This window comes from Quercus lobata, chromosome 11, assembly GCF_001633185.2.
Source record: "Quercus lobata isolate SW786 chromosome 11, ValleyOak3.0 Primary Assembly, whole genome shotgun sequence".
NCBI lineage: Eukaryota > Viridiplantae > Streptophyta > Magnoliopsida > Fagales > Fagaceae > Quercus > Quercus lobata.
Genome location: NC_044914.1, coordinates 1164491 through 1176297, shown reverse-complemented (window position 1 = coordinate 1176297; position 11807 = coordinate 1164491). Strand labels below are relative to the sequence as shown.

At 34.5% G+C, this 11807-nt stretch overlaps 1 protein-coding gene across 1 annotated transcript; it reads right to left on the bottom strand.

Annotated features, from left to right (window-relative positions):
- Positions 1–720: 720 nt before the first annotated feature.
- Positions 721–4248, bottom strand: LOC115969621 (F-box/FBD/LRR-repeat protein At3g26920-like). Its single transcript, XM_031089310.1, has 4 exons — positions 4204–4248; positions 2700–3654; positions 2472–2615; positions 721–1042 (listed from the first exon to the last, which is right to left on the bottom strand). The coding sequence occupies exons 2-4, from the start codon at positions 3621–3623 to the stop codon at positions 773–775; spliced, it is 1338 nt and encodes a 445-aa protein (XP_030945170.1). The 5' UTR covers positions 3624–3654; positions 4204–4248; the 3' UTR covers positions 721–772.
- Positions 4249–11807: the final 7559 nt, after the last annotated feature.

The following is an 11807-nucleotide window of genomic DNA, read 5'->3' as shown; positions in this document are numbered from 1 at the left end:
CTGGTTCCTAAGTCATCATTTGTTTCCAAAACCTTTTCTTCTGAGTTGCAGGCGGCTGAAGGGACATGTCTTTCTTCGTTCCTTGTGCCCATGAGCATGCTTCCTTGAACTATCCAACTCCCAGCTAATTCTTTCCTGTACTTCCTGTGGATCCCCTCCCTGGTTCTGGCAGCTCATCGGTAACCTAGCCCAGTCTCTTTCTAGGCTCCTTGGGGGTTCTTCTCATAGAGGTTGGGTCAAACTTCCTTTGCTTTTTCTTCCTTCTTTAAGGCCCAAGGCTTACCTATTCATGAGCTTGGGCTTCCTTTTACCCATTTTAAATGGGCCTTAGCTCACGGATTTGGCCTTTGCTATCCTTGAGGGCTCATTAGTTTTGGATTTCAATACTTGTAATATTTTGGACCTCAACAAAATGTTGCGTCCTAAGCTTTATTCACATGACAAATCTAGACATACTATCGCATAAAAAGTTACTTAGGTAGTTTAACATTGTTTAAAGTTACCCTAAGCGTAATTTTAATTCAACCCATAGAGAAGTAAAATTAATATATGCACTCTCTGCATGCATGTAAAGACATATATAAGTCATTCATGTACTTCAAAATAAACTGCGTCTGACGACATTGGTAAATTCATGAAGGCCTCTTATAGTATGGCATAAATATGTATGGCAATGTTTATTACACACTGTTCATCCACACAAGTGTGTAATGGGTTTTATGTTTATCCAAATATATAGAGGGTAATCAAAGGACGATTAGCTCTACTCTCTTTAGTTTTCATAGTTAACTATTAGCTCTACTCTTGAATTAACCTTTTCCTTCATTAGCAAATCGTAGACTTTTTCTCTAGTCTTAAGATCATCCTTTACATCAACAACCATTCGCTCAAGTGCAACAGCATTTTTCAGCAAATAAATAGCAACCTCCATCACATTTGATTGTTCATAAAATCCAGATATTCTGATGTCTTTTAAATGTAAATGTAGGCGATTAGAACAATCTCTTGTTTGAATTTGACCGCTGCTACTCATTCTACGTAACTGCCAACAAAAGAGGGTAATGTTAGTCCATAAATGGAAATTTGCAAGTTAAAAAACACCATAGTCAATAGCTAATAATTTAGTACAAAGGTTATTAGCCAAAGGTCATGGATGACTAAGGTATACACATGCTTATTAGTTGGATCAAACAACCTACCATAGGTGAGAGTCCATTTTATGGTTAAATTACACACTCATGAACAGTACCTTGAATTCGCAACACTTGCATATTTCATGCATACACCAACCTCCCTATCACAGAACTAATCACCATCAATCTCAGAAAACTCATACACATGAAATTTGACCTTCAGGCTCCATAGGACCAAAGGTTTCGATGCCTTAACATGGCAGCCAAAAGCAAAATAGATATTTTGGGGGTTTTCTCAGTAATGTGCAAGACATGAGCTGGTTCATATATTAATTAACCTACAAGTAGTCAAGTACAAGCCTATAAACTAGCTTCTAAAGAAACGTTATGCAAGAAAATGGGATGAAGCCTACTTGAATCACTTGCACATTATATTCTACAAATGTTGTTTTGACACAAAATTTTGAAGCGATCACATGGTAAAGAAACAAACTGTAATTCGGATTGTAGATCCAATAGGAAATATTGAGAGACTCAGATTGACAGGGTAATTGCAACTCAATGATCTCACATCATGCAATAATATAACATAAAATAACCCCAAGCTATATACCTCATCTAGTAGCATGAACGCATACATTTCTATATTAAATTTCACAATGAGGTAGCAATTTGATTACAAGACAATGGGGCCAATAGAAACGTACTTAACAGTAAGATAAGGAATAGTTTCACTTTTAATAGGTCAAGGCAAATTAATAGCCAAATTCCAAAAGCAACAGCCCATGTGACACACTCTCTTCATAAAATAAGATCAAAATCAATCGCTGAAATACAAATTCTGTGAAAGATAAGAGGTGCCCTGATTTTTGGTGCAAAAGTCCAGCACAACATTTGCTTTAAAAAAAAAAGAAAAGAAAAAAGTCCAGCACAACCATGATGACCACACATATTGGCCAAGGATGTGGGTGCTACTATTGTGTTAAACAAAGAGAAGGGAAAGGTGGGGTGTCAGGTGTGTGCATATGAGTTTGGGCTAGGGCTTTAAGAGGAATGAGGATAGTGAAGATGGGAGCTAAATGAGAAAGAGAAAGGAGTTTGTTTCTGCCATAGAAAACTATGGTTGTAGTAAAGAAGCGAGAAAAATAAGCAAATGGTGAAGGAATTTAGTGGGAGTGGCAAGCAACCAGAGCAAAGAAGTATATCTTGTCCACCATTGAATAATGACTTAAAAGATAAATAAACAGTTGAAAAATGATATTGGATGTACTAAACATTGTAAATTAGGAAGCATAATACATGAAAGTTAATAAAATTTCAATGAATAACAATGCTCACCTTCAGATAGAATTTCTCTAGAATGGGAGAAGCATTTAAAATGAAAATGATTGGGAGGAGGTCAAAACTAGTTGTTACCATAACTGACAGTTCCAATTGTTTCAGACTGGTGAATGTAGGCATGATTTCAGGAATAGGCAGTGCCTAAAAAAAATAACAAAAATAAAATGTTACAAAATTAATAAAGAAAGAAGGGAAAAGGATGTAAATATGTAATGATATACTCACATTTTGAGAACCAAGAGTTAATGATAAATTCTGAAGCTGAGGAAGATTGCTTGGAAGCTCATTGAAGACCGAATGCAAGACATCCACGCATTCTGGAAAAAAAAACATATTAACTTTTTCCAGACATGGAACAGCAACAAAAGTGAATGTTCCCAGAAAACCCCTGAACTCAAATGTTTCAAGATCAATAGAATTAAGCTCAATATGCCATGGAAAAAGGGGGACATTCTGGTGAACAATCAATGTCTTCAGCTTGAAGAGTTGATGGCCATGTATGCAGAGTCTCATAGGCAGCCTACAGTTTCTCAGCACCAAGCACTCAAGGTTCAAACAACCTAAAAGGATACTCTCCACGTCATTATTTGTATCTAAATTTACATTACTCAAGTCAATGGTAGCCAAAGAGCTTAATAGGTTTCTGTGCTCAGGAGAGGGTCTAAATGTGCATGCTCCTAGGCGCAAATGCTTCAAGTGAGAGTTAAGCAAATGACAAGGGAAACTATAGTTTTCATTCTGTTGGTGGAAAGAAGAGAAGTAAAAATCAATTTTCTTGGCCTCCATTCTAGCAGCGAAGGCAACCCAATTATCTATATGAGAAGCATACTCATTGCCAAGACAGAAGTGAATCTTGAGTGTTCCTATCTTTGGAGCCCTATATTGCTGCAAAAACTGATCAACTGCTGTGAGAAACCTAGGCTTAAGTTCATTTACAAAATTTGCAGGCAGTGTATCGAAGTAGCCTTTGTTTTCATCATATTCAATTCCAAACATGGTAAATAGATCAAACTGAAGAGTGGAGATGGGTGCTGAAATATGTCTCCATCTAGGTGACAGTAACCTTGCCTTGACAGAATCTCTTAGAGTTAGAGAGGAGAGAATGTTGGTGAGAATGTCATCAGGTAATTCACTGATATGGTCACTCATTCTCTTATGATCCTCAGCACCAACTACCTAGCTAGCAAACATCAAAGAGATACATCATGTTAACAGCAGCCAGAACAGAACAGTTTGTGTTTTCTGGTGAAAACAATTTCGTGCAGAGAAAAAAAAAAAGGCTACTAGGCTATATATATAAATTTCTAAGGATAATTTGATTTCTTAGGATAAACTATAAAAATTATATGTGCTCTACTACTACTACTACTACAGTACTTAAAAAGCATACATAAATACATGGCAGACATTAAATAAATAAATAAAATTCATAGCCTACGGAACAAGACATATATATGGACTAAAATACAATTCGGGTCTAAAAAGTGATGGGGTCTGAAGGTTCTGCCAATAGACTCTATATTCAGAACATGCCTCGTTAGAATGAAACTTTGCCGCTAAAACAAACTCCGTAATTACTACTACTGCTACTTCCAACGAGATTGACCTGAATTACCTCTTTGTTATTCACTCGCTTAGAACAGACTTTATAAAGTAGACAGACAGACAGAGAAAATAGAGGAAAAGAGATGAAGAATAAAGGCCAGCTTAACAGAAAAAGAAAACCTACCAGTAACGTTGAGAAGGCAAACTATAAGTTTCAAGTGTCAACAACTCAACGGCGGCATAAGGATATAAATATATATATATATATATATATATATATATATATATATATTTATATATTCTTTTTAATAACAGGTTAATGCTAATCGGACCAGTCACTAATTTCTAGAGAACAAAAAGGCCCATTCCTTTCTCAAACAATCAATGTTTTTTCACCCATCCATCTAATAAAAATCATAAGAAGAGTTAATGACAATCGGCCCAACCACTAATTTTTTGAAAACAAAAAGGGCCCAACCAATTTTTTCACCCCTACATCTAATAAAAATCATAAGAAGAGTTATGCTAATCGGCCCAACCACTAATTTCTTGATAACAAATTCGGCCCAATCAATGTTTTTCCGAGACTTACATCTAATAAAAACCAAAGGTCTAAAATATTAACATTTCACATACGTGTTGAGATTCCAGCCAAATTGGTAAGAGACTTACCTAAAAATTATTTTTAAAAAAAGGTTAAAGTCTCTTTGAATATATATATATATATATATATATATATATAGGTAAGGTCTCATCTTTCAACAGAAAAAAAAAAAAAAAAAACGAAGGTTTTTTTTTTATTGAATAAAAGATTTAAAGTTAAAATTCCATCTACACCTAAAAAAAAAAAAAAAAAACTAGTTGGAATTTTTTTTTTTTACTTTTGACCTTGCTATAAAATTCAGATTTTTTTTTTTTTTTTTTTTTTGGGATTGTATTAAAAGGTGTTCTTATTTATATGGAGGATTATTCATATAGAATTTGTTTTTTTTATTTTTTTTTCCTATTAATATTTTTTGGGTGAAAATTATAGAACTCAACATGAAGTTTATTGAGTGAGTGCTTTTGATTTTTGAAATTTCAAATGAGCGCTATTGATTATTGAAGTTTAAAAAATGAGCGCTATTAGTCTTTTTTTGTTAACTATCATTAGTTTCATATCTATGTAGTTAACAAAGCAATGACATGATATTTTTTAGGTAACACAACATTAATGTTTTTAATATTAAAAATTACACATAATTATTAGCACATATGATGGTGAACTAAAAAATTGAACCAACTCCACATCAGGCAAGAGCCTAGACGACCCCCTAACACTTAGGAAATTTCCAGAAATGGATTTATCTACAAAAACTTGTAAATCAGACCACATGCTACTATTTTGAAACATGAGCAAAATCCTTGTTCATCGCTATAACTTCTTTCTAAGTACTTAACTTCCAATGGCAGTTGTAGAAGATAAGATTGAACATTCAAACTTCTATAACAGTTGTGGAAGTTAAGTCTGAACCATCTAACTTCCCCACACATTGAGGAAGTAACTAAACAAGTAACCACTCCAATGCTCACTATATAAGGACTTATCCACATCAAATTATGGTAAGTTTTCACTATTCCTAAAAGTTGGAATTCTTGAGTTCTAGAGAAGAAGAAAAAAACTAACTTAAATATCGGAGGGTTTTTGACCGGTTCACCCCAGTCACCTTTGATTTTGTGTCTTTTTCTTTTCAGGCTTTCCAAGTAATCACTAGCTCATTGAAGCCTAAAGCATCCAATCTACTGATTTTCTGTGCATCATCAACATAAAAAAGCAAATGACTTGTGATAAACCCAAAACAGACCTGATTCCAATTAAAACCAAATCGAGCCTAGTTCAAACGGGTCTTCCACAAATCAAACTAAACTGTAACCTACCCCCACCTCCACCAAACAAATCCCAAATATCTCTATCACTAGTATGGTTAGATGACTTAGATCCCGTTACAACAATCCCATTTATTTTATTAAATGGAAGAATAAGTAAATTATATAAATAAAACATCATTTTTATTGATATGAATGAAATATACATTTCATTAAAAATAACTACGACATTACATGAATTTGGCCCTAAATTTATATCTAGGGAGAAGTTACATTCCAAATATATACTCAAATATTAGGCATTTAATATTATTTTTTTAAGAATTTATGTTAGGAAATTATTAGCAGAGAGACAATTTCTTTTGTCATGAATATAACACCTATAATTTGTTGCGAAAGTATGATAAAAATTGTGTGTGTAGCACTTTTTGTATAAGAAACCACACACAAAGAATACCAGAAAAGACAAATATCAAGATTAGGGGTGTGCAAAATATCCATTTAACTCGCCAACCAGCTCGACTCACACCCGACCAGCCCGCCCGCCCGCCCCGTGCGGGTCATTAAGTTAGGCAGTTTGGGTTGGGCGAGTTAGACCCCAAAATTGCGGATTGAATTAGGTTATGGATTAAAAAATTGCCAACCTGCTACAACTCGATCCGCCCGCTTAATTATAATACATAAAAAAAATATTAGTTCAGATTGTTAAGTATTTAAAGTTAATCAATTCACCTAATTAATTTTTACAATTAATCAACAATCAATTCCCTAAACAGAACTAGCCTTCAAAAAATTCCTTAAACAAAATCTAAAAAGTCAACATTGAAACCCTAAACACCTCTACCTACCACCCATTCTATTTACTTCAGTCATATGTACAGTATACACTTTGTGGCTCTAGGTCTCACTTTTTCTTCTCACCTTTCACTTTTGGCTTTCACCTTCAGCTACTGTCTTTCCCTTCCTCTTTCTTCTTTAACCTTTTTGTAGCCTATTTCTTATCATTTCAATTCTTCATCGACAATCACAAAGGAATGTAATTGCTTTATTGTCTTCTACTGTTTAAATATTTTTGGTCTTTTTTATTTCGGTTTATGTCATTTGATCCGTTTATATATTATAAAATGTAATATAATATTACAAGTAAAGCCATTCGGGCAAGCAGGTTCATTGTATATTCAAGTAGTTCATTGTATATTCAAGTAAAATATGTTATATATTACATAAGAATACAGTTCATCCAATTCTTTGTCTTTGTCTAATTTTTTTTTTTTTTTAATCCTTGATGTGACTTTGGAAATGTTAAAACTTTGAGTTTGTTGATTTAATTTTCCTAAGTTGTAAGGCAGAGCCTACTTTTGCTAGAGATGATATATCTCTTTTTCATTGACCCTATGTTTATGTTAGAATTGAGATTATTCAAGAAATCTACCTTCGGTTTTTTTTTGTGCGTTAGTTATGTTTTGAGATTATTCAATAAAAAATTGTAGTTTGTGATAATTTTTTTTTCTTTTAAATGTTGTTAATGCCAACCCACCCAAGCCGCCTAACCCGCCGAGTTGAAACCACTAATATTTGTAACCAATCCGCCGGATTTAAACTTTGGTGGGTTTGTAGCGGATTGGAATTTTCCCAACCCTCTAGTGGCGGATTGGATAGAAATATTGGCATTTGCCCGCCTAATCTGACCCACGCACACCCCTAATCAAGATCCCTCAGGAATATAAAGGGAGGAGCTGCAACTAGATAACCATATTTGCATGGTGTCGAGGGCGTTTTTGCGACAAGGGAAAAAAATGCAAAATTAGCCCAAATGTTACCTTGGGTTCTTTAGAAATGTTTATTTGTGGAGAATTAAGCCCAAAATTTCAAATATATATTGAAAAAAAGGCTAATGGTACTTTAACAAGAGAGAAACAAAAATATCATAACTGAAATACAAGAAAATGCAGAAAAAGTACACAGGTCCGAAACTTCGACTCATAATCAGCGAGAAGAGGAAATTAAGAGAGGTTGTGAGGAAGAGAGGGAGGGTTCTCCTGTACCCATATTTCTACCCCTAAATTTTAGAATTGTGAGAATGTTAGTTGGTTGAATGGGCTTTTACTCTAAAGTTTCAAGCTTGGCGGTAGAACGTGGTTGGTCTTAAGTTTTAGTTCTGTGGGGGAAAACGTGGTTTCTCCATTTTGAATCTGATTGGAGCCTTTTGTATTGAGTTTGGGGTGCTCTAAGTGACTAGTTTTTGGTCAATAGAAGAGGCTTTGAATCCCAAGGTCTCAATCAAACAAGTTATGGTTAGATTTGTTTTAATTGGATAAGAGGGTTGGCTTGCTTTTACATAATTTGGAAAGTGGAGTGGCCTAAATTCATCGGTTGATGTTTCCTAGACATGACAGACCCTTGGAACCTGCATTTGGTTGTTGTAGTAGACAAGGCCAGTCACTTAGGGTCAGCTATATGTTTTAGGCCAAAAAATGGTAAAAGCGGAAAGGTTAGACCACAGTCAGCTAGAGCATAAAGGCTCTTTTAAGATGGAAATTTTGGGTACAAGACCACAATCCCAAGGGCAGAGCATGAGGTAATGGACATGAGCTACTTAATGGAGACAATAGAAGCCATACCTTACCATGACTTGTTTATACACATTTATGAGGAATTGCTGCCACGTGGCTTAGGGAGATAAGGTTGTGATATAAATTCTTGTAATCATAGGTAGTTATAGTATAAGCTTGTAACCACTTTTCCCTTCAAAAGTGGAAATTAGTTTTTCTTTAGTTTTATTAGATAGCTCTTGTATATAAATAGCTAGGCTATTGTATTTTATTCAATTATGTGGATTGTATTGCTCAGTTTTCTTCAATAAAACACAGAGTTTTATTTAGAGAGAGCCTTCACTTTTTACAGGGTCCAAAACACATAGCAAACTGAATTGGCTTAGGCTTTTTTTATCAACACAATTAATTTCTTACTAGGAGGGGTGAAATTCCACAATAGGAAAATTAGACAAATGATTGGAAATGAAGACAATAGTAATGGACTCTTGTATTGATGAAAAATCGGTTTCTTGAGGTGTGTATAGAAGCTCTAGAGGGGAGATACAAGTTAGGACTACTATCACTTTCTCTCTCGTTCTTCCTCACATTTTTTTTTTGGATCCCCTTTCTTGTTATCCTCCTCCTCCTTTTATACCCATCCTCCCCCTCTTCAGCTGTAATGCTCTTAGCTAGATTTAGGAGGATACTTGTCCTATCAGCATCTTCTTCTGCCACTTCTTGATCATGAAGGAAGACTTTTGGAGGTGTTTCTACTATTTAGGCTAGTGTGGATGACATTAGGTAAGGAAAGTTCATTAATGCAGAAGTGGTTGTTACATTAGGCTTTGCGTTTTCTTCGATGTATTTCCCAGGGCAAGTAGGCGAAAAGGGTGTTCTCGGCTAAAAATAACCGCTTCTTGGTTGGGCTATGTTTCCTTGAGAAGATGGGTTTCTTGAATTATCTCGGTAATGAGCCCAAATGATCTCTTCTTGATGGGGGGGGGGGGGGGGGGCTCAATAATCTCATGCTGGCACATAGGCTGAGCCTGTTCCGTAGATAGGACTTTTTGGGACGCTCTCTTCAGGTTAAGGTCTTCGGGGTAGATTCAGCCTACTCCCCCACAACTCTATTTAACCAAAACAAAAAACAAATGACCCATTCACCAGTCTATTATTATTTTTTAATTATAAATATGATTGAGTTTCAACTTATGTGTTTGCTTTTCATGATTACTATTTATCATCAGACCAAGACACCAATTGATTTTTTGACGTAAGCATGAATTGAACCCTCCAAATCTCTTATTTGATGACAATATAATATTGATTAAAAAATATTTTTATTAGAACCCTAAAGCCTCTAACAATGTTTTAAAATTTGTTCTATAGCAACTAGAATGACCAAATTTTTTTTGTTCTTGTACCCAAATTGATACATAGAGTCCTATTTCATCTTGGTTTAAATACTAGACCATTTTAAACAAAACTAGCCATTCAATCGATTTCAACCTTTTGGGGTAATTATACTTTACCACCCTAAATTATACCTTAAATTACACTTTGCACCTTAAACTTTCAGAATGCATAGCTAGAGCAACCGCATCAGCTCATACAAAATCTTGCAAAATACAAAAAGTAGTCCATTTTACACATTTTAAGCAAAAAAACCCCACATCATTGGGTGTAAAATTGTGCATAAATGCACAAGTGCTATAGCTACAGTAATCGTGCATAAAATTGTGCATAAATGCACAAGTGCTACAACTACAGTAATCGTGCATATGCACGGTTACTGTAGTACGTGCATTTAATATTTTAGTATTTTTTGGTAGTGTTGGGTTTGTGAGAGAGAGGGGTAGTGAGTGAGTAAATAATAAAAAAATTGTAAAAGAATGAATATTTTTATTGAATAGATGTATTGAATAGATAGATTGATGTGAGTGTTTTATAAAAATGAATATGTAAAATAAAAAAGATAGTTTTTTTTTTATGCAAAATAGACGAAAAGTTTGCAATGGCTGATGTGGTTGCTTTTAGCACCCTAAACTATAAGTTGTGTTACACTTTGTGACCCACCATCAATTCTATTGTTATCTTGGATGGAAAACCAAAATTTATGATGCAAAGTGTCATTAAGAGTCTAATTTAAGGTAGTAACATGTAATTTCTCATTTTTTTTTCAAGTTATTGGGAAGAGGGACAATTGGGTCTTTTTACATAATGTCAATCAAGATAACAACAAAATTAACAGCGACATGCAAAGTGTATCAAGAGTTTTAGTTTAGAATGTTGACCATGCATTCTAAAAGTTAAAGGTGTAAAGCGTAATTTAGGGTATGAGAGGTGCTATGTCCACAACATTTTTACAACATTTTCACAACAAATTATAGGTGGTTAGTTGTTATACGTTCAAACTTGAACCCAATACTAAGATTATTTTTTTGCCCCAACAATAACAACTAGTAACAACCTGACACTTGGGATTTATTGTAAAAATATTGTGAACATATAATTTCTCTTTAGGGTATAGTTTAAGATAGTAAAGTATAACTTCTCCCAACCTTTTCAACTAAAAAATCTATTTCGACATGGAATGAATTTTGAGGAAACATTGATCATCCCCCCACTTTATCAGACCAGACCTAGATTGATCCACACCATCCTTTTTTTTTTTTTTCCTTAAAATCATTTCATCAAACTCATAGTCACTTGTTTATAGATTGAGGGAGAGAAAGAGAAAGAGAGAGAAATCAAGAACGAAAGGTGATACTGTGGGGGCTGGGTGAATGCGTATCATCATCATCTTCTACTTCATATGTGGAGCAATAGCAGTAGCAAGAGATAAGATTGCTGTTCAGAGCTCAAATCTCTATTCTTTCTATTGAAGCTTCAATCAGAGAGAGAGAGAGAGAGCAAATAGATAAGAGAAGAGAAGATAACCTTTTAAAGAAAACAAATGTGTTGAGCTTAGTTTTGGAGAGATTGAAAATCCACTTTCTATCAATCGAGCTGCAATCAAAAAGGCTGTCAGGTTTGGAGATTTCATTCGATCAAGAGACGATCGAATGGCAATCAAAATCTGTACAAACTGTCTTCTTTGAGCTACTTTTTTGCACTTCAATCTTGAACCACACTATAGATTCATGATTTAATACATTGTCATGAAATTTGCTAACTTAAAACTTAACATATATACCACCGCACACCCTTGGTGCGATGGTCACTCCACAAGTATAAGTGCTTGTAAAGTGTGAGGGGTAAGGGCCAGGGTTCAAGTCTCCAGGAGGGAGTTTCACACACATATACACTTAAATTAGGCTAGAGTAGAATTCTATCTTGTATCAAAAAAAAAAAAAAAAAAAAACCTAACATATATAGTACATATAGC